The 27,855-nt window shown below is 44.2% G+C and overlaps 1 protein-coding gene across 1 annotated transcript; it reads left to right on the forward strand.

Annotated features, from left to right (window-relative positions):
• The first annotated feature begins 309 nt into the window (after nt 1-309).
• Nucleotides 310-27,846, forward strand: sacs (sacsin molecular chaperone). Its single transcript, XM_030744158.1, has 8 exons — nt 310-434; nt 8,770-8,860; nt 8,937-9,022; nt 9,571-9,682; nt 9,953-10,099; nt 10,858-12,343; nt 12,964-13,055; nt 15,015-27,846. The coding sequence occupies exons 1-8, from the start codon at nt 432-434 to the stop codon at nt 26,564-26,566; spliced, it is 13,569 nt and encodes a 4,522-aa protein (XP_030600018.1). The 5' UTR covers nt 310-431; the 3' UTR covers nt 26,567-27,846.
• The last annotated feature ends 9 nt before the right edge of the window (nt 27,847-27,855 follow it).

Consider the following 27,855-nt stretch of genomic DNA (forward strand, 5'->3'; position numbering starts at 1 on the left):
TGTGGTGAGAAGTCCATGTTCTCATGTTTCTTCCAAACTTAAACCTTGATCAATAGTGACTGTAAGCAGGACTCTTTTGTCTTGAGATCAAGTTTAACACCTTTCCTTCTCTGCTGCTGAACTGTAAAGAGTACTGTTGTGTCTGGTGCCGTATTGTGAATGTATTTTATATACAGAGATAACACTGACAGAGCTTAGTATAATTTTTTAAAGAAAGAAGAAAAAGTTGTTGTGATTGTCTGTTTAAAATCTTCAAATCTGTATTTTTACCTGTATTTTCAAGGTTGCCATGGGTGACAGTTCGTCATGAGTGCATTGGCCTGAGGTCCTACCGGGTCTCTCCGTTCACATCTATTCAAGATGTCAAACAGTTGCTGTACGAGGAGACAAACCTCCCAGTGAGAGAGCAACGACTGATTCACAATGGGAGAATGGTGAGTGTTATTTTTCTGTTTGTTGTTTTGTAACAGAAGAATACAAAGAAAACTGACATGTACAAAAAAAAAATAAAAATGCACATTTTCAACAACTTTGACCATGCCACACTATGATCACAGCAAAACAAAATGCACATGACCTACAACAATTGGCAAGTCTATCACTTTGTTTATCATTGTGGAAGTTCTTGTATTTTGAGTCTAATTAAATACTTGAATACAAAGTAGTGAAGTAATGCTTTTTGGGGGTTTTTTGTACATTTTAGTAATGTCACTGCACAAAGACACGAGGAAGAAATGAGGCTTCTCTCTCTTATATTAGATAATTATGAACACCACAAGACTGCTTTGTTTTAATGACCCTGTGCAGTAACTGCAGGACAAATGCTGTGACACTCATTTAAACTGTTAACAGGGCCTTCATTGTTAGAAGTGCCGGGAGTTTCTCTCGTGGTGTAATTAGTTATTTCTGTTAGCAATTACTTGAGGTCTTGTAGTGTTATTGATCTTGTGACTGGTCTATCTATCTATCTATCTATCTATCTATCTATCTATCTATCTATCTATCTATCTATCTATCTATCTATCTATCTATCTATCTATCTGTCTGTCTGTCTATCTATCTGTCTATCTGTCTGTCTGTCTGTCTGTCTGTCTATCTGTCTATCTGTCTGTCTGTCTGTCTATCTGTCTATCTGTCTTTCTGTCTATCTGTCTGTCTGTCTATCTGTCTGTCTGTCTATCTGTCTGTCTGTCTGTCTATCTGTCTATCTGTCTGTCTGTCTGTCTATCTTTCTATCTGTCTGTCTGTCTGTCTGTCTGTCTGTCTGTCTGTCTGTCTGTCTGTCTATCTATCTGTCTGTCTGTCTGTCTGTCTATCTATCTATCTGTCTGTCTATCTGTCTGTCTGTCTGTCTGTCTGTCTATCTATCTATCTATCTATCTATCTATCTATCTATCTATCTATCTATCTATCTGTCTATCTATCTATCTATGTTCGTGTCTGTAATTCTTACAGTGAGAGTTATGCAGTGTAATCCTAAACACAGTATCAGCTCCACTGACTGCTGCCAAATGATCTCACTCATACTGCAGACAGCATGACTCGGCACCTCTTCATCACAGTGTATTGAACAATACTAAAGTTAATGCATTCTTAGCACACAGAGGGAAAAGGGATTCAAATAAAAGTGCTGTGTTAAACAAAAGCTTATTTAATTTCCCAGAGTTAGAAATATCACACTGTATACAGTGTTAAGGACAGGATTATTAAATTGTATGCAAATATTTTTGTACAGTTATATAAATGAATGGTCTGTGATTGTACGTTAATTATATTCCGTGCTATAAAAATCTTACTTACTAATAAACAGATGTGTTAGTGTTATTAATTAGATCGGTTAATCTAATTAACAACACTAACATAATCTAATCTAATTAATAAAACTGTAGATTTGTTGGCAGATAAATGTACAGTGTGACTCTGGTGTGGTAGTTTGTGTTAGTTCACTCAGTGACTTATACTACTAACAGGAGTGCAGTTGGCCCCATGTCTTGGGCCTCAGCTGATGGAAAGCACCAGATGGTGTGCAGCACTTGGCAGCCCCCCCCCCCGATGTCATATGCAGAAATTAGCTGCAAGCCACACCTACAAGCTACCACATACACTGCAGGGTCAGTTTAAAGTAAAAGTCATAAAGTCGTGAATTGTGCTGTGCCTGGACTTTTGTTACATGAAGTGTTTCCTGGGAAACAATAAGAGAAAAGTAATTTTCCTTGTGCCCTTCGGATGTAAGCCTATATTTGAAGTTGCATTGCTGTTCTCCTGATGCTATTAAATCTGCAGCAGTGTGATGGAAGAGGCACTGTGCCAGACACTGTGCACTTTAAGGCAGGCTTGCCTTGTTCTCGTTGAGTCTCTAGAGCAATCTTCATTGTAAATGCCTGGCCATGGGTGCTCTCAAATAAAATTAAACTGTCAAGACTCGAGGAGGAAGAGGACACACAAGCGGTGGCTGATGAAAGCAAGGTGCAAGTTTATTTACAGTGATTGATAGAGGTGCAAAGACAAGGGGGTCCAGGAAGGCGAGGGGGGAGGCGGCTGAAGCGGGTCGAGAGGCTGAAGGAATTCCCAGGTGGTGAGGGGCCAGCTGTGGTACGGCGTGGAGCGGCGGGTTGACGAAAAGCCGGGGTTTCCGAAAGGACGAGCAGGAACTGACACGGGGATCTGAAAAAGGAGCGAACACGAAGAGCAGGTAAGTAATATACATCCACGAAAGCGAGAGTCACACCAGAGAGCCGGTACTAACTGAGAAGTAGTCAATGATCCAGCGAAGAGTGATGGTCTGCTGGCAGCTTAAAAAAGACCCTGCCTGATGACTTGATCCGTAGCAGGTGTGGTGATCTCCGCCCTAGGGAGGCGGAGACACCGGAACCTCCGCTGTGGCCCGCAGGACAAACACACATGTATACAGACACACACACACGCAGACCCTCCCCCTAGGTTATGACAGTACCCCCTCCTCAACGGGAGCCTCCCGGCGACCGAAACTTCTCGGGATGGCGCCGCCGGAACTCCCGCACCATGGCCGCATCCAGAATGTTAGCTCGGGACACCCAGGATCGCTCTTCGGGACCGTAGCCCTCCCAGTCCACCAAGAACTGATAACCCCGCCCCCGACGGCGGGCGTCCATAATGCGACGGACGGTGTAGATCCGCTGGCCATCGAGAAAACGGGCAGGAGGAGGTGAGGCAGCTGGAGGGCACAAAGGACTGGTGGCAACAGGCTTAAGTTGGGAGACATGGAAGACGTTATGGATGCGCATGGTACGAGGGAGTTTGAGGCGGACAGACACAGGGTTAACGATGGAGTCGATCTCGAAGGGCCCCAGGAAGGTGGGGGCCAGTTTCCTAGACTCGGCACGGACTGGAACGTTTTTCGTGGAGAGCCATACCTTTTGGCCTGGTTGGTAGTCCGGCGCAGGGGTCCGATGGCGATCAGCGACGCGTTTGTTTTGCTCCTTCGTCCGAAGCAGAGCTGCGCGGGTGGACCTCCATAGCCGGCGACAGCGGCGAAGGTGATGCTGGACGGAGGGAATGGTGAGATCCTCCTCGATGGCAGGGAGGAGTGGCGGTTGGAAACCCAAGGAGGCCTCGAAGGGGGACACCCCTGTGGCGGAGGAGGAGAGAGAGTTATGTGCATACTCAACCCACGCCAAGTGGGAACTCCAGGTGGCCTGATTGGTGGACGCCACGCATCGTAATGCTGCCTCCAACTCCTGGTTGGCCCGTTCCGTCTGCCCATTTGTCTGGGGATGATAACCAGAGGAGAGGCTCACCTTGGCTCCGAGAGATGTACAGAACTCCTTCCAGACCTGAGATGTGAACTGGGGCCCCCGATCCGACACGATGTCTTCAGGAATCCCATGGAGCCGAAAAACGTGGGTGGTGAGAAGCCGGGCCGTCTCCAAGGCGGAGGGGAGCTTGGGTAGCGCAACGAAGTGGGTGGCCTTGGAAAACCGGTCGATAATGGTCAGGACCACGGTGTTTCCTTCAGAGGGAGGAAGTCCTGTGACGAAGTCCAGAGCTATGTGAGACCATGGTCGCTTAGGGGTGGGTAAGGGCCGGAGGAGACCTGATGGAGGTGACAGAGAAGGTTTATTTTGTGCACAAATGCTGCATGCTGCCACGTACTCACGGGTATCCTTAATCAATGTAGGCCACCAGAAATAACGCTGGAGGAAGGCCACAGTGCGATTGGCCCCGGGATGGCACGTGAATTTGGCTGCGTGTCCCCATTGCAGTACGCGGCTTCGCACTCGAGAGGGAACATAAAGGCGGTTGGGGGGTCCCGTCCCAGGATCTGGTTCAGTCCGTAGAGCTGCCTGAATGGCGGATTCGATCTCCCAGGTGATGGCTCCAATGACGCAAGAGGGAGGCAAGACAAACTCTGGCTGCGAGGAGGAGTCCGTGGAGCTGAACTGTCGGGACAGAGCGTCGGGCTTGACATTCCGTGACCCAGGTCTATAAGAGATAGTAAAGTTAAATCGGGTAAAAAACAAGGCCCACCCGGCCTGCCGGGGTTTCAAACGTCTGGCGGTTCGCAGATAGGCCAGGTTCTTGTGATCAGTCCAGACCAAGAAGGGATGCGTCGCGCCCTCCAGCCAGTGCCGCCATTCCTCCAAGGCTAGTTTGATGGCCAGCAGCTCCCGGTCCCCTACGTCGTAATTCCGTTCTGCCGGGGAGAGGCGGCGAGAGAAGAAGGCGCAGGGTCGGAGGCTACCCATGGACTGTTGGGACAACACTGCCCCTACCCCCACGTCGGACGCGTCCACCTCCACGACGAATGAGTTGGATAGGTCAGGTTGGATGAGGATGGGTGCGGAGGCAAACCGACCCTTCAGGAGCGCGAAAGCCTCTGCAGCGGCGGGGGTCCATCTGAAAGGAATCTTGGGAGAGGTGAGAGAGGTCAGAGCATGGGTGATGGAGCTGTAATCTTTAATGAAGCGGCGGTAGAAATTGGCGAAGCCCAGAAAACGCTGCAGCTGTTTCCGATCCGCTGGCTCGGGCCAATCCAGGACCGCTTGTACCTTAACTGGGTCCGCCTTGATCTGCCCTTTACCAATAATGTATCCCAAGAACGCCGTGGACTCCACATGAAACTCGCACTTCTCCCCCTTCACGAACAGACGATTCTCCAGTAACCGCTGCAACACCTGCCGCACATGTCCCTGATGCTCCTGTAATGAGGATGAGAAGATCAAAATATCATCGAGATAGACAAACACAAAATGATTGATGAAGTCCCGGAGTATGTCGTTTACGAGGGCCTGGAACACAGCTGGCGCGTTGGTTAGGCCGAAGGGCATGACAAGATACTCGAAGTGGCCGAGGTGAGTGTTGAAGGCAGTCTTCCACTCGTCTCCCTGCCGGATCCGGACGAGATGGTAAGCGTTCCGGAGATCCAGTTTGGTGAAGATGGCTGCCCCCTGCAGGAGCTCAAAGGCAGAGGTGAGAAGTGGCAAAGGATATTTGTTGCGCACAGTGATTTCGTTCAGACCGCGGTAGTCAATACAGGGCCGGAGGGTCTTGTCCTTCTTGGCCACGAAGAAAAACCCCGCGCCCATGGGAGAGGTGGAGGGTCGAATCAGACCGGACGCCCGAGCTTCGGTGATATATTTTTCCATGGCATCTCGTTCCTGCGGAGAGATGCTGTAGAGGCGGCTGGAGGGGTAGGACGCCCCCGGGATGAGGTCGATGGCGCAGTCGTAAGGCCGGTGGGGAGGCAGGGAAACAGCCCGGTCCTTATTGAATACTTCAGCGAGGTCGTGATAGATCGAGGGGACGCCGGACAGGTCAGGTGGGGTCCCCTCCCCCAAATCGGTGGACCGAGGGAGAGAGGGAGTTGCGGATCTGAGGCAGCGCTGGTGGCACCGCTCACTCCAACCCGAGATGCTGCGATTCGCCCAGTTAATCTGTGGATTGTGCAGTTGCAACCAGGGAAAGCCGAGGACGATGGGCGTCTGTGCAGAGTCAAACAGGTAAAAGGAGAGCCGTTCAGAGTGATTACCCGACAGAGTCACAGAAAGCGGTTGGGTCTTGTGAGTGATTTCAGAAAGCTTGGCGCCGTCCAGAGCGGAGACCAGGAGAGGCGTGGGTAGCGCTGTGGAAGGAACACCCCACTGCTGGGCGAGGGCACGGTCCATGAGATTTTTCTCAGCTCCGGAATCGAGGAGTGCCAAGACTGTGTGACTGCCTGATGGAAGATTTATCCTTGTCTGAAGCGTGAATCTGGGCAGGGAGGAGCATGCGTTAGCTTGACCCGCCAGTATCCCCACCATTACTGACGGGCGCGGTCTTTTGGGCAAACAGGGCATGACGCGATGTAGTGGCCCTTTTTGCCACAGTAGATGCACTCCCCCGCCTCCCATCTCCGTCGTCGCTCAGAGAGAGACAGCCGTGCGCGGCCGAGTTGCATGGGTTGCTCCTCCGCGTCGCAAGGGGGCGCCGTAGCCGAGCTGTCGTCCGCTAGGAGGCTCCTCCGGTCCGCGGAAACCGCCCGGCGAGGGGCATGCTGGGAGTTGTAGTTCCTCGGAGTCCGTCGTGCTCTCAGGCGGTCATCTACATGGATACACAATGAAATCACGGCCTCCAAGGACTGAGGCAAATCCCTAGTGGCAAGTTCATACTTGAGATCATCATTAATATTGTTCAGGAATACTCCCCTGAGCGCCTTTTCCTCCCAGCCGGCCTCCTCCGCGAGGATCCGGAAATCCACGGAGAAATCCGCCATGCTCTGTTGTCCCTGCCGCAGGCTGAGCAACTTCTGGGATGCGGATTCAGGGCTGGTGCCTTTATCAAACACCTCCTTAAATCGAGACAAGAACGCAGGGAAAGACAGATCGGGGTTTCCCCGTAACACAGCGTGCCCCCACTCTAATGCTCTACCGCGGAACAGATTGACCATAAAACCAATCTTTGCACAATCAGAAGCGTAGGCATTTCTCTGTTGCCGGAAAACGAGGGAACATTGGGTGAGGAAACCTCCACATTTCCCTAACTCACCGCGGAACACCTCCGGGATGGGCAGGGCTTTCTCCAACGCTACGGCGGGCTCGGTCGCGGAAGCCAAACCAGCCGGCGGATCTGTCGGCGGAGGGGATAAATCCTGGTGACGGGGCGTAGCGGATGACATGGTGGATTCCAACATACCTCGGAGATCGGCGAGCTGTTGGGTGGCTGCGCCCAGCTGACTGGAAACCAGACGGAGCATATGGTCGTGACGCTGGAGGGTTTCCTCTTGAATAGCCAGGGCCCGATGAACCGGATCAGCGTCCGCGGTGTCCGGTTTTGGCTGGATCATTCTGTCAAGACTCGAGGAGGAAGAGGACACACAAGCGGTGGCTGATGAAAGCAAGGTGCAAGTTTATTTACAGTGATTGATAGAGGTGCAAAGACAAGGGGGTCCAGGAAGGCGAGGGGGGAGGCGGCTGAAGCGGGTCGAGAGGCTGAAGGAATTCCCAGGTGGTGAGGGGCCAGCTGTGGTACGGCGTGGAGCGGCGGGTTGACGAAAAGCCGGGGTTTCCGAAAGGACGAGCAGGAACTGACACGGGGATCTGAAAAAGGAGCGAACACGAAGAGCAGGTAAGTAATATACATCCACGAAAGCGAGAGTCACACCAGAGAGCCGGTACTAACTGAGAAGTAGTCAATGATCCAGCGAAGAGTGATGGTCTGCTGGCAGCTTAAAAAAGACCCTGCCTGATGACTTGATCCGTAGCAGGTGTGGTGATCTCCGCCCTAGGGAGGCGGAGACACCGGAACCTCCGCTGTGGCCCGCAGGACAAACACACATGTATACAGACACACACACACGCAGACCCTCCCCCTAGGTTATGACATAAACCTTCAATCCAAGCAGCCAAATACGAGATAGAAGACTTGAAACTATTGTAATAGCCACTATATATCGGTGAGACATGAAGTTTATTAGCATTAGTGATGAAAACTGTCTGCTTACTACTACATAATAGTTGTTATATACAATTATTAAATGTTTATATATGGATTATAAGTGCTAAATATGGTGGATTTGAGAGATAAGAAAAAATATGTATTAATTACAACCACTACAATTTTTCTTCACGGTTCCTCTAATAATAGTTAGTAAATCCACAAAGCTTCATTTTCCTCTGTGAGTTGAGCTCCGTCACCGCATATTTGTGGTAAGAATCATATTGCTCTAATCTATGTCACAAAAAAACTCAAAGTTTTATAATGATACTTGTACACTGCAGTGACTGTGATTAAGACGGTGACTAAGAGGGCTTGGTTTGCCAGAGAGCATGTTGCTGTGCGAGGACTGCTGAGTGCAGTGGGCCACAGAGTCACCTTGAAGAGCCTCACACAAGCAGCAGAGGCAGGCGTTGTACCGGCTCTGGCTCCCTGCTGCATTGATTCTGAAACGCGCACCAGGAAAAGGCTGTCTAATGTGTAATAATCCTGACCCTGAATGATTTAACAGTATCTGTGGTGAGAGACTGAAGACTAGAAGTCTATTATTAGGTCTCATTAAATTAGATTTCTAGTTATCTTTCAAGCAGTTTTATGAGTGCAGTGAGTAATAAAACCATTTATAGATGAAGTTATTGAAACCCTTCACAGTATTCATGCAGTTATTGCCCTCTAAAACAATTTCACTTTGATTCACCGAGGAACTTTGTAAGGATTTTTGTTTTCGTGTCATCTGACCACACTATTTTTTTGTTTTTAGTATAATGCGTTCTTGCTGTACATGAAATTAAGCTCTTTCTTTACATCAATCCTCCACAGCTGGATAACAGTGTGCAAATCGGCACCTTGGTGCCTGCTGGAAGCCCAGAAGTATCCATTGCCCTGGAGGGACAAGGCCTAAAAGGAGGAGGTAGTGTGAAAACCTGCACATCGCTGCAATAAATCAGTCATTGTAAAAACGCATCTTACCTCGCGTGTCTTTACAGGGAGGTTCGGGCAGACAACACCTCCACTAGTAGAATTTTTGAAAGATATCCTGAGGAGATACCCTGAAGGTGGACAGATACTGAAGGTAAGGACCATGCTTTTTTGTTTTTTCATGTTTTTATTGACTACATATTAAACTTAATTATCATACAAAGGTTATGTTGGAGTTATACATTTATGACTGTATTTTAAAACTCTCCTGGTCTTTTTGTGGTTGTTGGCTACCTGGTTATTGATACAAAAACAAAACAAAGTCTAGTTATTATTTATAGCGCTGCGGTCTGGTAATATTTTATGAGTTTAAATCAACAGTCTGTTATTGCAGATATTCTTCCCTGGGAAGGCTGCTTGCAAGCTAAAAAAAAAAAAAAAGGATTTGGAATGAGAAAATATGCCAACTTTGCACAGAAAAAAAGGTCATATTTTTATTTTGGCTTTAACTTGCTAGCCTCAGGACCATTACCATATATGGTTGCACTTTTTCCATGGTAAGTCCCAAATGGGGCTATCTACTCTAATAAAGCCTTAATTTTATGGCCAGGCTTTTTAGATAAAAGCTGATGTCTGAGTGTAATTTCATTCTAAAAGCCCTGCCTTCATATGTGCTTACCTTTGCTCTGTTTTATTTTTAAGGAGCTGATTCAAAATGCTGAGGATGCTGGAGCCACAGAAGTCAAGTTCATGTATGATGAGACAGAGTATGGAGTGGAGTCGCTGTGGTCACCTGACATGGCTCAGCATCAAGGTTAGCAGTCAGTAACTAGATAACCCCAGCAGCGTAGCCCGGTAATCAGTGACACTGCTCTTTAATTAGAGGGCAAACCTTCAAGCTCTGCTGGCAAGAATCTGTCCTGGTTAAGTATGTTTAGCAGCTGTTCTGTTGCTCTGACTTCTCTGCAAAGAGAGGCAACAGTTTAGTTAAAGAAAATGCAGTATCTTCACTCACTCGCTTTACATGAAGCACATTTGTTTTTGGAGTTTTTCCTAACATGGTCGTGTTCGTGCTGTCTCGCAGGAACAGCACTGTATGTCTACAATGATGCGGTGTTCACTGTGGAGGACTGGAATGGGATTCAGGAGATTGCGAGGAGCAGGAAGAGAGAAGATCCTTTAAAAGTTGGACGATTTGGGATCGGCTTTAATTCTGTGTACCATATTACAGGTACAAACTCAAAGCATTATTTATATAGCCAAATATTAAATGTCTTGTTTTCTCATGTAGAGTCAGTGTTTGGAACCTAGGAGGATAAGCCATTTTCTATATAATTGTTTACATGTATTTTCATATAAGTAACATCCTATTCCAGAGTTTGACCACAACCAAATTTATACTCAGCAGCAGTACAAACAGTAATTTGGGGATCTATAAAATCACAGTAGAATCAAATCAGAGGTCATTACCTCCAGAAAATCTTCCACTGATATTAAAGCCTGCAAAAAAATGTCACTAAATGCATTACTGAAATGTCTAAGCATTACCATTAAATAATAACATTTTATGAAATGTTTAGAACAAATAAACTAAATGATACCTTTTTTAATATTGTTAAATTAAGGCCCCAAATATACATCTACTTCTATATGTAAGTTTGTGTGAACCTATCCCACTCGACATTGGGCAAGAGGCATGGTACACCCTGCCTGGTCATACTACAGAGGAATGACCATTCATACTGACAGCAAAACTGAATCTGGATGACCTGTTAACCTAACATGCATGCCTTCAGACTGTGGGAGAAACCCTAACACCTGCAAAAACCTCTGCAAACTCCACACAGAAATATGCCAGTTGACCATCAGTTTCAAACTCAAACTTTTTGCTGTGAGGCGATGGTGCTCGAAACCACACCGATGTGCTGACCTAAATGTAACCTGTTAACATTGTGAGCTTTAATTTTGTTGTTCATATGTATGTTTCAGATGTTCCCAGTATATTCAGCGGAGACCAGATTGCCATGCTGGACCCTCATCAGACCCTGTTTGGCGTGAATGAGTCAGGCCAGTGTTGGAACTTGAAGTCGGACATTAAGGAGATCACAGAACTAGCTGACCAGTTTGCTCCTTACTTTGGGATGTTTGGGAGTTCTGAGCAAACCATTCAGGATGGCCACTTTCCCGGAACTCTGTTTCGCTTCCCACTCCGCATGAAACCATCTCAGCTCAGTGGCAACATTTACAACAAGGAAAAAGTTTTGGAGCTCTTTGAGTCTTTCAAAGCTGACGCAGACACGGTGCTCCTCTTCCTTAAGAGTGTGCAGAAGATCTCCTTGCACGTGCGCGAGTCTGATGGTACAGAGCGCATGTTGTTTCAGGTTACAGCAATGGAGAATGCTGATGATAAGCTAGAAAGACCAAATGCACTGAAGACATTGGGACAGGCTATAGACAGCTACAGCAATGGCGTTCCCAGCGCTACCATCACGTGCGTCACTTACCAGGTCAACATAGAGACTCAGGATGAAACAGCTAAAGAGACTCAGAGGATGACATGGCTGGTGTGTAATGGAGTTGGGGGAAGAGGGATGTGTGCTGAGTTGGACTCTCTGGCAGATGATTTGAAGTTCATGCCTACCATTGGCATTGCCCTGCCTCTTACTCTGTTTAACAGAGAGGACCAAGGTGCCACATCTGGTTTCTCAGGACGAGCCTTTTGTTTTCTTCCTCTTCCTCCTGGAGAAGAGAGCGAGACGGGGCTTCCAGTTCACGTCAGCGGCTTCTTTGGCCTCACAGACAACCGCAGGAGTATTAAGTGGCGGGAAGTGGACCAGTGGAGGGATCCAGCTGCCTTGTGGAATGAGCTTCTTATAATTACTGTCATCCCGAGGGCTTACTTTACTCTCATAATTGAGACTATCAAAAGGGTACAGACAAAAAAGGACCAAGACTTTCCATTGTCCCCTAGAGGAACCTATAGGGCTTGGCCAGACCCTAAGTGGGTCAAGTCCCGCTGGAAACCCATTCTCCAGCCACTGTTTGATGAATTGTTGCAGCACCAAGTAATCTATTCCCTAAGCGAGAGCTGGATGAGGGTGGACCAGACTGTGTTTTCAGAGCTGGACACAGATGATGACATTTCAGAGACTGTGATCAACTACCTCCAAAGCTCAGGAATGCAGGTGGCAAAGGTGCCTTCTGCAGTGGACTTTGTCTTGGCTGCCTACGTGAGCCAGTCCACTGAAGTGAGGAAGGTGACTCCGTCGTTGCTGCGGCAGGTGATCAGGAAGAGCAAACACAAAGGTCCCTCACAGGAGAAGCTGCTGCTGCTGGAGTTTGCCCTCGGAGATGCTAATTACAGTGACCTTATAGGACTTGAGCTCCTGCCACTCCAAGATGAGACATTCATAGCATTTTCATCCTCTGTCACTGAAAAGGATTCCATTTATATTGCATCTGAAGAGTACCCCAGGTATAGATAGAGGCAGATGCTTTCTTTTTATGTCTGAGCTTCAGCATTCTTTTTGCCCCAGTTCTCCTATTAATATGATTATTTTACTCCTGAATAGATTTTAACAGGAGAAAATAATATTTATTTTACATATCTTATCATAAACTCCACACTTTTTTTCATGGACAAAGAATCTGTTCCTCATACTTGACAAATTTTCTGTCAAGCATTAGTTTTAAATATATTTCTATAAACAGTTTGGTTCATGGTATATGGCTTTAAGTAAGATGACTGCTGTTTTCAGGGTCTAGATGTGAGGTAAGAAATTTCCACATTGGAAAAGCAGATGCAGATTTGTTCAGAAATATTGACAGACCGCTTTGGCTAATTGCATGATTAGCTAATGACCATTGCTGGTGCCTTTGAAAAATGAGACAATAATTCAGATTAAAAAAGCAAATTGAATTACATGCACAGTGCAAGTAAATAAATCTGGTGTTTGATAGCTTCTTGTCAGTTTTTAGAAGAAAGTGCTTACCATTATACAAACTGCTTCCACGTAGATGGAGCTATGCATATGGAAATTAAAATCTAGATTCATTTGTAACATTTACCACCTTTTTTCCCCTCTTTATCTTAAGGTCTTTGTATCCAGGACTGGAACATCGATTCATATTGGAGAGTATCAAGCCTTCAGTGATGGATAGTTTAAAGAAAGCTGCCAAATCTAGAGGTAATATTATTTCCTCTCATAAACATCTTTTATCCCAGCAGAAAGTCTGATAATGTTAAACATTTTTGACAGATTTTTATTCTGTAATCTTAAAAGGAACTAAATCTACAATTAGATTCAAGGTCTTTTAAGGGCAGCTTGCAGCGCTTTGTAAAGTATGATTTATTTTATTATATCATTTTGATTTAGAGTATCAGGTAAATGTTTTTAGTTGGCCTATATCTCAAAGAGAAAACTGTTGCAGTCCTGTGATAAACATGTGGGTTATGTGGGTTCAGCAGTTATGTTGTAACACTGGCCTGTTGTACTCTCAGCAGTGCCAGTGGGGCATTAAATCCGGTACCCTGCTGATAGGCTGATAGAACATTTAGGAGAGAGAGAGACAGAAAATGACAGAGAAAGTGAGCATACTGATTCATGGATGAGTTGTTTTTGTGCCACACATTCCACTCAGTCCACAAGAGCAGATCCTGAGTGCCATGCTCAGTCATGACCGTGAGGGTCATGAGCCAGGCAGAGGGAATATGCTGAGTAAAAGAGCCCGAAATGGAAGGCACAGAGAATACTCCAATTAAAAATAGCTGCAACAACTCAGAACTAACCACTTACTGTCTTCCTCCTAAATAACATTTCCTTTTTATTTGCTTTCAACTAACTTTCTAGACTCCGGTTTTAAATAGAAATCTTAACTCTGCCTCCAAACCCTGGCCTTACCCCTTTATGAGGGTGAGTTCTTAATGTTGACTGAAAGGTGTCAGTGGTTATTTGTAATACCTGCATTTTACTGAAAATGATCAGCTGAATTGTTAACCACTTTATTTTAAAATATAAATAAGAGAGAAACAGTAAAAATCATCCCACATCTCTTACATTTTACAGTGCAACAGTTTCTGTGGGGATGCTCGGGTAGGTCTTTCAAAGTGTGCAACCTTATTGTCATTAACCCGAACTAATGTGTGACTGTAAATTCTGTTTAAAAACGAAAAACATTCAAACACTTATTTTGTACCGGATGCCTGTAGTGCCACATGTTGCATTTTATGGATTGCAGTGTCATGTTATTAGTTGCTAGTGTCTTGGAAAAATATTTCCATGCAGTGGAATGATGAGACTGGGTTCAGATTGGCATGACTATAATGTCTTACTATATTGACTGTAGCATATGTATGTATGTCTGTTCCCTAACTCCTCCTAGATGCATTAATCAAGCTGGATGAAACTTACTATATAAAGTGTCAAGGGTGCCAGGATTATCAACATCTATATAGCTTTTAGGAATTTTTATACTGTAACACTCAAATCTTCACAAATTGTATATATTATGTGTAGTAGCTGATCTCAAAATGAATGGTGACATTATGTGTACGTTGTTGTTTGTAAATACATTTTGCTGAACAATTTTTAGTGCAGTGGCACTTTGGAGTCACTGGAATGTGTTGTCATGCATATCTGTAAATAACTGTTCATCAAACAGTGACACTAATAGTGCCTTTAATTAATCACTTATTATTTTAATATATATATATATTAATTATACAATTAATATGTAGCTTGCAAAGAAGAAAAAAATATATGCAAAAATATATGCATTTATTATTCATTTGTTTGGTGTTTATGAACAGCTGTATTTGGCATCTGAGTTTATACAGTGATATAATGATGATAAAAAGAATTACGTGATCAATTAACATACATGTCTGTGTTTTAACACGAGTGAAACAAACAAGTGCTGCAGGCCTGGCAAAAACCGCCCACAGGGCAGGTTTGCATGGCTTACAATGCTTAAAAAAATTACATTACATCATTTGTCTGAGCTGTAAATACAGAAGAGCCTTTTACAGCTGTTGTTCCTGCATCTTGCAATAACAAGAACAAACCTAACCTGTCAGTCTGACTTTAATTTTTCAGTCTGTAATAAGAACTTGTGCTAATTTCAAAATGTCATTGTTATCATAACAGGTAGACCCTGCACTCAGTTACAAGTGCTGAACCCTGAACGTTCAGCTCGACTCATCAAGGAGATCCTAGCAACAGCCTGGCCAACTAGAGACTTTAAAGTCCAGTGGGAACCAGGGAATGGCGAGTTGAAGCATCCTACAGTTTCCTGGCTGAAGATGGTTTGGAAGCATCTCTATATATATTTTGCTGATGACCTAAATACTTTTGAAGACATGCCTTTGATCCCACTTGTGCCACTTGAGGAAAGCACAGACATAGTTGAGCTTCTTCGTCTCAAAACTCCATCCCCCATTATCCTTGTGGATGAGGAAGAGGCGCCACTTTCTGGAAACCTTCTTGACATCATAGAAAAGCTCGGAGGAGTAGTGATAAAAAAGCTGGATTCGTCTTTGCAACACCCTCTGCTTAAAAATTACATTCACCCATGCTCTCCCGGTATGCTTCTGCAAATTATGAGTAGAATGTCAACCCAACGATTATCAGGCCAAGTCTCTTCTTTCTCAGTCAAAGAGAAGATTACGCTCAGAAACTTTCTTGCGGGGCTGTCTGACATTACAGAGAAGGAGAAGCATATCCTGCTTGACCTTTCCATCTTTGAGAAAGTGGGTACCGGCTATAAAGGTACCTCAGCATTCATGTCACTGAGAGGAGCCAGAGCTTTACATCACAGAGCCAAGTACCCACCAGATGTGAAGTTAAATGAAAATCTTGTTGCTTGTTCTGATGAGGAATCTATCCGCCTCATCAAGATGCTAAATGTTGAACAAGTGAAAACAACAGAATGTTTGAAGATGATTATTCAGGATATTGAGAGAGGGTACTACACAACAGATGAAACAACTCAAATCATGCTGTGGGCTCTTAAACATCTGGCTTTTCTAAAGAATGAAAACTCATCCGTGATTGGATGGCTTACTGCACTTAAATTCATTCAGTTGCCTTGTGGAAAGTCAGTCAAAGCCTCGGATCTTTTTGATCCCGAGCTAGAGATTCTGCAACATCTGTTCTTCATGGAAGAGAAAACTAGGTTTCCCACAAATATATTCACATCATCTCCAGATATCCTTCATTCACTCAGGCAACTGGGACTAAGAAATGAAGTGCAGCTCAGTGAAAAAGATGTACTTTGTGTGGCAAAGAAAATAGAGGAGTTGCAAAGCAGTGAGGAACCTAACTGGGACTTAATAGTTAAAAAGGCAAAAACACTGCTGCAAATACTTAACAAACAGACCAAGCTGGTAAAATCAACTGATGCTCAGACATCTTTGCTTAAACTGAAATGGGCACCTGTCTGTAAAGACAGACCACTAACTTACCCTAAATCCCTTGCTTGGGTTGGAGATACTTACCATATCTGCTCTTTGTCCGAAATGTGTGAAATATCCCATGCAGTGCTGGTGGGATCTTCAGTGCCACTGGTTGAACACACATCTGCAGGTATGAAGAAGGCACTGAAACTGACTATAGAGCCACAGGTGGATCAAGTATTGCAACACTTGAAAGCAGTGAATGACTGGCATAAATCTCAGGCATTCACCACAGAGGATTGGTATCAGTTCCAGCAGATCTTGTTCGAGATTTATGGCTTTATGCAGGCTCATCTTGAGGATGCAAGAGAAGCAATGAAATCACTGCCTTTTGATTGGGTGTGGACAGGGAAGACGTTCTCATCACCAAGCCAGACAGTCCTAAAACCGCTCCCTGATTTAGACTTGCAGCCTTACCTCTACTCTCTGCCCAAGACAATTAGGAAGTTTCACAAGCTTTTTAAGTTTTGTGGTTCAGTTGAAGAGGTTGTCCCAGACCATGTGTTCAAAGTCATTGCCACCATTCGACAAAGATGTGAAGGAGAGATAACCAAGGAGGAAAGCAAACATGATATTCTACTTTTGATCAACATCCTGAGATGGCTATACAACAATCAGATACCTGTAGATACGAACATGCATGTGCCCATTCTTTGTTACAAGGACCCAAACAGGTTGGCAATGAAGCCCATCCATGAATGCACCTACTGTGACATCAAAGTTGACGATTTGAACGACTTACTTGAAGATGCTTCAGAGCCAATTATATTGGTCCATGATGACATTCCTATGAAAACTGCAGAGTGGCTGAAGGTCCCATGTTTGAGCACACGGTTGATAAACCCAGAGAATCTTGGCTTTGAACAGTCCGGCCAACAAGAACCTTTAACAGTGAGAATAAAAAATATCTTGGAGGAATATCCATCTGTAGCAGACATTTTCAAAGAGCTGCTTCAGAATGCTGACGATGCAAGTGCAACAGAGTGCAGTTTCCTCATTGACATGAGAAAAAACACTGACATTCGAGAGAATCTCCTTGACCCCGGCATGATTGTTTGCCACGGGCCCGCCTTGTGGTCTTTCAATAACGCTGTATTCTCAGACACAGACTTTCTGAACATCACAAGGTTAGGTGGATCAGTGAAAAGGTGTGAAGCAGACAAAGTTGGCAAGTTTGGCTTGGGTTTCAACTCTGTTTATCATGTTACAGATATCCCTATCATAATGAGCAGAGAGTTTATGATCATGTTTGATCCGAACATCAATCACATCAGCAAGCACATCAGAGACAGGTCTAATCCAGGGATCAAAATCAACTGGAACAAACAACAGAAGAGGTTGAGAAAATTCCCCAATCAGTTCAAACCTTTCATTAATGTCTTCAACTGCCAGCTTCCTTTAGTTCAGGACTCGCCATACAAATACAACGGTACACTGTTCAGACTTCCATTCAGAACAGAGCAGGAAGCATCAGTAAGTGAAATCAGTAGTCTGTACTACAATACTACAGATATCTATTCTCTTGTTGATGAGTTCAGCATATGTGGCCACAGATTCATTCTGTTCACTCAGCATGTTGGAAGCATGGTCTTGAAATACCTGAAATATGAGGAACCAAATCCAGCAGGAGCACAAGACGTCGTCATAATCAACAAAAGCGTGTGGTCATCCAAAGCTTCATATGGACCTCTAAGTATCCTAAAATCTGCAGCAAAGATTATGAAGAAAGCAGCAAGCACCAGCAGGGTACCTTCTGATGTCCCCAAGTCTGGTTGCATCATACGTGTTATGGTGGAGGAGTTTCACAATGTGTTCAAGCGCATTGTTGATCTCCACTCCCCATTGTTCCGAGGTTCAGAGGAAGATCCCAACCAGTACTTTGAGATGGCTGCTAAAGGTGTTCAGACAAGAAGACTCACAGATGAAATGCCCCAGAAGGCAGTCGAGGTAACCAACTGGCTCATTTGCTCATGCATGGATGCAAATGAGGCACTCAAGTTTTCCCTTAGTGATAGTGGAAAAAGACTAGGACTAGTGCCTTGTGGAGGGGTGGCTGTTCTTCTCTCAGAGGAGGAGAATCGGAAATGGACAGTGAAGATAAATGCAACACCAATTGGAGAGGTGTTTTGTTACTTACCTCTCAGGATCAAAACAGGTCTTCCGGTCCATATTAATGGCTGCTTTGCTGTGACATCAAACCGCAAAGAGATTTGGAAGACTGACACCAAAGGACAGTGGAATTCCATATTCATGAGACATGTCATTGTCCAAGCGTATTTGGCAGCTCTCACAATGCTGCGTTCAATGGCTGAAAGTGAAGAACTACTCAAGTACAACTACTATGCAGCTTGGCCAGATCCAAGTTTGGTACATGATGACTTCACACTGATCAGCCAGGGTGTCTACCAAGAAATAGCCAAAGGAGGTGACAGTGAGCATGCGAGAGTTTTCTCAGATGGAAAAACTTGGGTGTCTATCAAATATGTCAGATTCCTTGATGATGCTTTACTCTGTAGGTCAGACATTGGACCTGCTGCTTTCAAGATTTTCTTGAAATACCTCAAAAAGAGTGGCTCACAAAATCTCTGTGCTGTTGAGCTGCCTGACTGGGTGAAGGAAGGATTTGATGATGCTGGATGTAAAGGAAAGCTGATGGAAAACACCCTGACAGAGAAGCAGTTCTTTTCAGATGTCTTTTTCCCACACATCCAGGAAATTGACAAAGAGCTTCGGGATCCCCTAATGCGTTATGTTTTGAATGAGAAACTAGAGGATTTTGCATCAATCCTCAGGGTTACGCCCTGTATCCCATGCTCTGGCCCCAATAAGGAACTAGTTTTACCTTCAAAACTTATTCACCCAGAGGGGAGAGTTGCTAAACTGTACAATACTGATGATGGAAGATTTCCTGAAGGGACTTCTAAAGACTATGTAAACCCTGTATGTTTAGTGAAGCTAGTGCAGTTAGGCATGGTAAAAGATGATCTGTCATGGGAGGATCTGATTGAGCGTGCTCATTCTGTCACGGATCTTAATGAAAATGATCATACAGCCGCATGCTTTCGTAGCAGCATACTACTTAGTCTCATTGATGAGAAGCTGAAGATGAAAGATGAAGGAACAGCTGAGCATTTGGAGAAGCTACAGGACATTAAGTTTTTTCCATTCTTGACAAGGCCTGCAGGATTCTCTCTACCGTGGCATGGGAACAACTTTTCCCCAACAACAATGTTCTCTGCTAGAGAGCTCTTCACAACTGAGCATCAGGACACAGTGTGCCTGATGAAGCCAATCCTGAATGAGAATTCCCCATCCTTTAAAGGTTGTGGTGCAATCTCACTGGCTGTGAAAGACTGTCTTGGTCTAATAAGGAAACCCTCGGTTGGACTAGTCATCAGTCAACTAAAGAAGCTCTCTCAGGCATTTGATGGTGTAACTCTGTATCAGGAAAACATAACAAATGCCTGCTATAAGTATCTTCATGAGGAAATGCTTCAGGATGAAAGCGCAAAAGATCAAATAACTGAGGAACTGAAAGTCTTCAGCTCCATCCTGGTGGAGAACACGTATGTCAGTCCTTCCAAAGTTGCTTTCCACCTGAATTTTGATGCAGCGCCACATCTTTACCAGCTCCCCAACAAGTACAGAAACAGCTGTCGTGAGCTTTTTGAAAGTGTTGGGGTACAACCCAGCTTCAAAGTGGAAGATTTCTCAGCAGTTCTTGAAACTATGAAGCAAGAATGTGGACGAAAGGCACTCAGTGAAGAAAATTTCCAACTGTGTCGCAGAATTATTAGTGAAGGAATATGGAGCTTAATACGAGACAAGAACCAAGAATACTGCCAAGCAAATTATGGTGAGATTCTGTTACCTGACTCCAATCTAACGCTGCAGCCATCAAAATCCTTATGCTACAATGACTGCCCATGGATCAAAGTTAGAGACTCTACGGTGAAATACTGTCACGGGGATATTCCAAGAGAGGTTGCTGTGAAGTTAGGAGCAGTCCCAAAGCGTCACAAAGCATTGGAAAGATATGCCTCGAATGTCTGCTTCACCACACTTGGGAGTGAGTTTGGACAAAAAGAAAAGCTCACAAGCCGAATTAAAAGCATTCTCAATGCTTACCCATCAGAAAAAGAAATGCTGAAAGAGCTGCTTCAAAATGCAGATGATGCCAAAGCCACAGAAATTTACTTTGTTTTTGATCCAAGGACACACCCCACGGACCGGATATTTGATGATAAATGGATCCCGATGCAAGGCCCGGCCCTCTGTGTATATAACAATCAGCCATTCACAGAGGATGATATCAGAGGTATACAGAATCTTGGAAGGGGAACTAAAGAGGCCAATCCAGGAAAAACTGGTCAATATGGCATAGGATTCAACTCTGTCTATCACATAACTGACTGTCCCTCTTTCATCTCTAACAATGACATTCTTTGTATATTTGATCCACATGCACGGTATGCACCTGGGTCCACATCCGTGAGTCCTGGAAGAATGTTTCGAGACTTGGACTCCGACTTCAGATCTCAGTTTTCAGACGTTCTTAATCTTTACTTGGGAGCTCATTTTAAGTTGGAACGCAGCACAATGTTCCGTTTCCCCATCCGCTCTACAGAGATGGCAAAGACATCGGAGATCAGTTCTGTCCCTGCATCTGACAGGATGGTACAAAACCTCCTGGATAAGCTAAAAACTGATGGTGCAGAGCTTTTGATGTTTCTTAACCACATGGAGAAAATATCAATATGTACTATTGATCATGCATGTGGTGAACTAAAAGTACTCTACTCTGTGACAGCCAAAATAACAGATGGTGACCGACTGAAACGCAAACAGTTTCATGCCTCTGTCATTGACAGTGTGACCAAAAAGAAGCCGCTCACTGCTATCCCAGTCCAGCAGATTACCTACACAATGGACATAGAGGATACTGAGGGTAATCTGACTACATGGATGATCTGCAACAGATCTGGCTTCCCTAACATCGAAAATGTTTCCAAAAGTGTGATCTCAGCTCATAAAAATGAAGACATCACTCTGTTTCCACGTGGAGGGGTAGCTGCATGTGTAAGTCACAACTACAAAAAACCCCACAGAGCCTTCTGCTTTCTCCCTCTTTCACTCGAGACTGGCTTACCCTTTCATGTCAATGGACATTTTGCCCTAGACTCTGCTAGAAGAAACCTGTGGAGAGATGACAATGGAGTCGGGGTGAGGAGTGACTGGAATAACAATCTGATGACATCACTGATAGCGCCAGCCTGTGTGGAACTGCTGATTCAGCTCAAGCGTCGTTACTTCCCAGGTCCAGATCCTACCATGACTATAGTCCAAGGAACACCACTTCATGTTGTTAAAGATACTCTGCGGAAATATCTGTTCTTCTTCCCAGCCAACAGACTTGATATACAGCCAGATTGGTACTGCCTGGTTAAAGCAGTATACAGCTGTATCCATGCTGACCTGAAACGTCTGCTTCCTGTTGTCAGAGCAGCACATATGGACAACTCTGAGATGCACTCTGTCATTTATATTTCATGGGTGAATACATCCACCGCAAACAAAGGCAGAGCCTTTTTTGATAACCTGCTACAAGATGAACTTCAGCATTTGAAAAACACAGAGTACAACCTAACTTCAAGAAAGTCTGTGGCTGAAAATGTCTACAGGCTGAAAACCTTGCTTCTTGATATTGGTTTCAACCTGATTCACAGTTGTGATGAGACTGCAAATCTCTACTTCTGTTTGGAAGATGCAGGAATTCCAGTCAGTTATGCTACACCAAGTGATGTCCGCAACTTTCTTTATACTTTCTCATCACCGGATACATCTTGTCATGTTGGAAAACTCCCCTGCCGCCTCCAGCAGTCAAACTATAAGCTAGTTCATAACTTGAAGCTTTTAGTGGACTACTGTTTGAAAGATATAGAGGAGAATGAAGTCAAAATAGAGGGTTTGCCTCTGTTGATAACAATGGACAATATGCTTCAGGTGTTTGATTCAAAGAGGCCAAAGTTCCTGACAGCACATCATGAACTGATATCATCCAGGAAAGAAATGTTCATGAACACATTGTACATCAGGTACAGCAACATCCTGTTGAATGCAGGAGTTACAAAAGTCTTTGACATCAGCAGCTTTGGGGAGCTACTAGGGTCTGTTCTTCCAAGAGAGTATCGATCAAAGATCCCTGTGAAATGGAGAGACACCTTTGCAAGTGAATCATGGCTAAAGAATGTGTGGAACTTCATCAGCGAGAATATTGCTGTTAAGGAGGATCAGATGGACATTAAACCCAGCTTCGACACAGTGCTTGAGATTCTGAAAGACTGGGCTTTGCTACCTGGGATCAAATTCATGGCCAGAGAAAAGCTGGTTGTTCCAGAGCATGACGTACTTCTACCGCTGAGCCTGATGAACATTGCCATATTTCCACATGGCCAAAATGACAAAGTTTTTCATACCCTGATGAAAGCAGGGTGCATTCAACTTGCAGTGAACAAAATTTGTGTCAAAGAGAGTCAGCTCATACCTTTTCTGACACAATACACGGCAAACATTGAAAATCCATCAAGTGTTCTGAGAGCTGTAGAGTACATGATTCAGACATCTGCATTCAAATCAGGAAACCTGACTGACAAGGACTTTGAAGCTCTTCTGTTGTATTTCAACTGCAACTTGGCTAACCTTACACAACAAGATGCACAGAGCCTAAAACTCCTCCCATGCTTTAAATCAGTTAGCGGGAGATATATCAGCATTGCAAACTATGGGGCAAACTATGTCCTTGCGAAAAGCATCCCTCCTGCGGACATAGACAAATGGGCCCACACAAACTCCTTTGCATTTCTTGCTGATTGTCCACAGCTCAAAGAGTTGTACACCTTCCTTGGCTGTATGCCAATTGATGACTTAGAAATCTATCTTGAGCATCTTCTGCCAAAGTTTGAGAGTCTTTCCTATGATGCCAAAGTTGAACACATTGTCTATCTGAAGGAGAGGCTTTTGTCAATGGAAGAACCTTGTGAGATGAAAGATCAGCTGTATGAGAAACTGAAGGAATTGTCATTCATCTATGACTACTCAAACAGAATCAGGCCAACAAAGTTTTTCTATGATGAGACAGTGAAAGTTTTTGAAGTTATGCTACCTGCAAAGTCATTCATACCTACTGAGTTTTTTAAAAAAGTAGAGCAAGTGTCAAAACCCAAGAATGGGACATTGTTGCTCACATCATGGATAAGCTTTTTGAGAAATATTGGTCTCAAGCATGAAGTGTTACAGCAGCAAGTTCTTCAGTTTGCAAAAGAGGTCAGCATCAAAGCGCAAACGGAGAGCTGGACTAAGGAAAAAGTGCAAACCATTGTGGATGTTCTCTTGAACCACATTTTCAGAGAGAGGGTGGACCTGTTTCAGGGTACATTTCTCAAAGAGCTCTCAATGATACCCTTTCTGTGCCCTGAGAGAGCACCCAAAGAACTCATCAAACTTCATTCTCAGTACCAAGAGATGAGTGGAACACTTCCTCTGATACGCTTCAGTGGGTCCCAAGTGAATCCCAAATTCAAGCAAACAGAAATTATTCACTTGCTTTGGACATCATGTCCAATACTACCTGAGAAAGCTACACCTTCGAGTATAAAGGACCAGGAAGGGAGTACTCTCACGGGGCAGGAACAACTTGACCAAGTGCTAAACATGCTAGGCGTCAACTTGGACCCACCTCTGGAAAAAGTTATAAGCAACTGTAAGAACATCTGCAACATATCCAGTCCTGATGATGAAATGGTAAAAACAAGGAACAAAGTTTTAAGATCCACATATGAGTTCCTCAATGCAGATAAAAGAGATTTCCGTTACCAGCTCCGTGGTGTGGCTTTTGTTATGGTGGAAGATGGCTGGAAACTGCTAAAACCTGAGGAAGTGGTCATTAATTTGGACAATGAATCTGACTTCAAACCCTACTTGTACAAACTACCTCTAGAACTCGGTACCTTTCATCAGTTGTTCAAACTTCTTGGCACGGAAGACGTTGTGTCAACCAGACAGTATGTTGAAGTGCTGTGGCGAATTTACAGAAATTCAGAGGGAAAGCAGCTTGACCCAAATGAAATGAGAACTGTGAAAAGGGTTGTTTCTGGACTGTTCAAGTCTCTTCATAATGATCCAGTGGAAATTCGCAAAGACCTTGATGATCTAAGAGATTTGACATTTTACCTGCCAAGCCATGATGGTAGATTAGCCAAATCTAATATCTTGGTGTTTGATGATGCACCACACTACAAGAGCAGAATTCAGGGTAACGTTGGGGTTCAGATGCTTGTGGATATGAGTCAGTGTTATCTGGGCAAAGATCACGCCTTCCACACAAAGCTGATCATGCTACTTCCGCAGAAGCTAAGGCCTAGACTGCTGAGTAGCATTCTTGAAGAGCAACTTGATGAGGACTCTCCAAAAATGTGCCAGTTTGGGGCCCTTTGCTCACTACAAGGTCGCCTTCAGCTGTTGCTCTCATCAGAACAGTTTATCACAGGACTGATCAGAATAATGAAACACGAGAATGATAATGCATACCTTGTGAATGAAGAAAAAGCCATACGTCTCTGCAAAGCACTTTGTGAAGGACTCAAAGTGTCCTGTTTCGAGAAACTTCAGACAACTTTGAGAGTGAAAGGATGTAGCCCCATCCCACACAGTCGCAGCGAAACACTAGCCTTCCTCAAAAGATATGGGACAGCTGTGATTCACCTCTACATCCAGCATTCAGACAGCAAAGACATTAACTTTCTTTTGGCGCTTGCCATGACACTGAAGTCTGCTACAGACAATTTGATTTCCGACACATCCTACCTGATTGCCATGTTGGGCTGTAATGACATCTACAGAATCACAGAGAAGCTGGACAACCTTGGCGTTAAATATGACTCAACAGAACCTTCACAGCTTGAGCTACCCCTCCCTGGAACCCCAATACCAGCTGAGATACATCACACACTGCTCATGGATCCAATGAATGTATTCTATCCAGGGGAGTATGTGGGTTATCTTGTAGACTCTGAGGGTGGAGACATATACGGGTCATATCAGCCTACCTATACATACGCCATCATTGTTCAAGAAGTTGAAAGAGAAGAGGAGGAAAACACAAGTTTTCTTGGGAAATGCTTCCAGATTGACATTGGTTATAGTGAGTACAAAATAGTTAGTTCCCTCGACTTGTACAAGTTCTCAAGACAAGATGAAAGCACCCATGTGCGAGACACATGTACCCCATCAACTCCTACAAGCACAGACAGTCATTCATCTGGTCTGCGAATGGTCCCTCCTCTATTTGCTGGCAAAGAAAATGTGCGACCCCCTCCCCAGAAACAGTCTCCAAAAAAGATCAAACTTCAGGCATTGCCTGAGATTCTCAAAGAAGTGACCTTAGTAGTTGAACAAGCTTGGAAGCTTCCTGAGACGGAAAGAAAAAAGATCATCCGAAGACTGTATCTCAAATGGCATCCGGACAAAAATGCAGAAAATCTGGACATTGCCACAGAAGTCTTCAAGCACTTACAGAATGAGATAAACAGGATGGAGAAGCAGTCTTTGGCTGATCAACAAAATACAGACAGGACTTCCAGAAGATCCTACACTGCATCATCAGCTCGCTTCCAGTCAGAGAAGTTCTCATTTCAAAGGTTTTATTCATCGTGGAACCAAGAAGCAACTAGTCACAAATCAGAAAGGCAACAGTTCAGGGAACATTATACAGGTTATGCAAGTTCATCACACTCGCATCGTTTCTTTGTGCCCCCAACCTTCAAGACAGTTGGAAACCCTGTGGAAGCCCGCAGGTGGCTGAGGCAAGCCAGAGCGAATTACTCCGCTGCTCGCAATGACCTTCATAAGAATGCTAATGAGTGGGTTTGTTTCAAGTGCTACCTGGCCACAAAGCTTGCACTGATCGCTGCTGATTATGCTGTCAGAGGAAAGTCAGACAAAGATGTAAAGCCTACTGCTCTAGCTCAGAAAGTGGAAGAGTACAGCTCCCAGCTCACAGGCCTTGCCAGTGACGTTCAGATCCTGGAAGGATATGGTGTGGACAGCCTGAGAACTCGCTACCCCGATCTCCTGCCATTCCCACAGATTCCCAATGACAGATACACATCTGAGGTTGCGATGAGAGTGATGGAATGTACCGCACGGATTATCATAAAGCTTGAAACCTTTGTGCAACAAAAAATATGATACTGCTGTTGATGAAGATGAGTATGCATAGGTCCTCTGCAAAATAGAGAAAACTTGTTGCTGTGTGCAGTACAGATCATGTATCATGTATCCAGCTGGCAGCTTATGGTACATATGCAGTTTATACCTGTGATGGCGGTGCTGTGGCTCATGCACAGTAATGCACATGTATGGCTTCCATAACCTGTTAGGCTGCATTAATAGAAATTTGCTGTAATATGTGATAAACCATTCGTGCATATGCTGTACATATGCGTCAGCAATACGTTTTGTTTACCAAAGTCTCCACATTGACTATCTTTGCTCTAAGTTACATTTAAAAAAATATGCTGCTTTTTTTTTACTTATCTTTTATAAAAAATAAAAGAATATATTTTCTTGCTATGGAAAACCTGTTGGGTGTACTTAAAGGCTGCATGCATTATGGAATAGGTAAAATCTGTCAAGTACTGCAGTTACTTTCATGCAGCATCTATTTGCAAAAGCTGAGCAAGTCAAGGAAATACAATCATGATTGTACATTTTCTTTTTGTATTTTTATGTTTGATTTCATATCATTTCTGTAAAAGTTGTACATTCTCTGTAACATGTCACTTGTTTATGGATAAAGCACTTTTTGAAGCCCATGTACTTGCACTTGTATAGCGCTAGTCAACCCAGCAACTCGGGAGAGCCCATCTGTGAATAGAAACATGTTGTGTTACTTTAAACTCACTTGTATGTTTTCTCTACATTTTGTGTCACTAACAGTTCATATGAAGTACCTGTACTCAAAGCTAGAGTGCAGGTGTCTCTGATATGTGAAGTTTTTGAAAAAGGTGATTACTCAAGTCATCTTGAAGGTTTTTTTGTTTTTGCTTTTTATTTGTTTATTAATACTCAGCAGGATTTGTGATAAAGAGCCATATATATGCTGTAATCTGGGCACAACCAAACATGTTGCCAGCGTTAACTCGTGTTCATACTTTTTTTTGTAATGTGAATTTTCTGGTTTAAGGAACATAGAACAGCACCAACACTGAGGTGCTCTTGTGTTTTTGCTGCTTTAGCAGCTCGATTTTACCTCTGATTCGAAGGACTACACACAAACATACAACAACATAAAGTTTAAAACATAATTTACACTCAGTCAAGACTGTCCCCTTAAATAAACTTTGGAGTCCCTTCTATGTCATACCCGCTGATGTACACTGTGCCATAACAAGGCCTAATAAATTTCCCCTAAATATTCAGTGTCAGTTATTGTTTGTAAATTTTAAAGGTGGTGTATTTCAACTATAACTGTGTCA

This window comes from Archocentrus centrarchus, chromosome 13, assembly GCF_007364275.1.
Source record: "Archocentrus centrarchus isolate MPI-CPG fArcCen1 chromosome 13, fArcCen1, whole genome shotgun sequence".
Classification (NCBI taxonomy): Eukaryota; Metazoa; Chordata; class Actinopteri; order Cichliformes; family Cichlidae; genus Archocentrus; species Archocentrus centrarchus.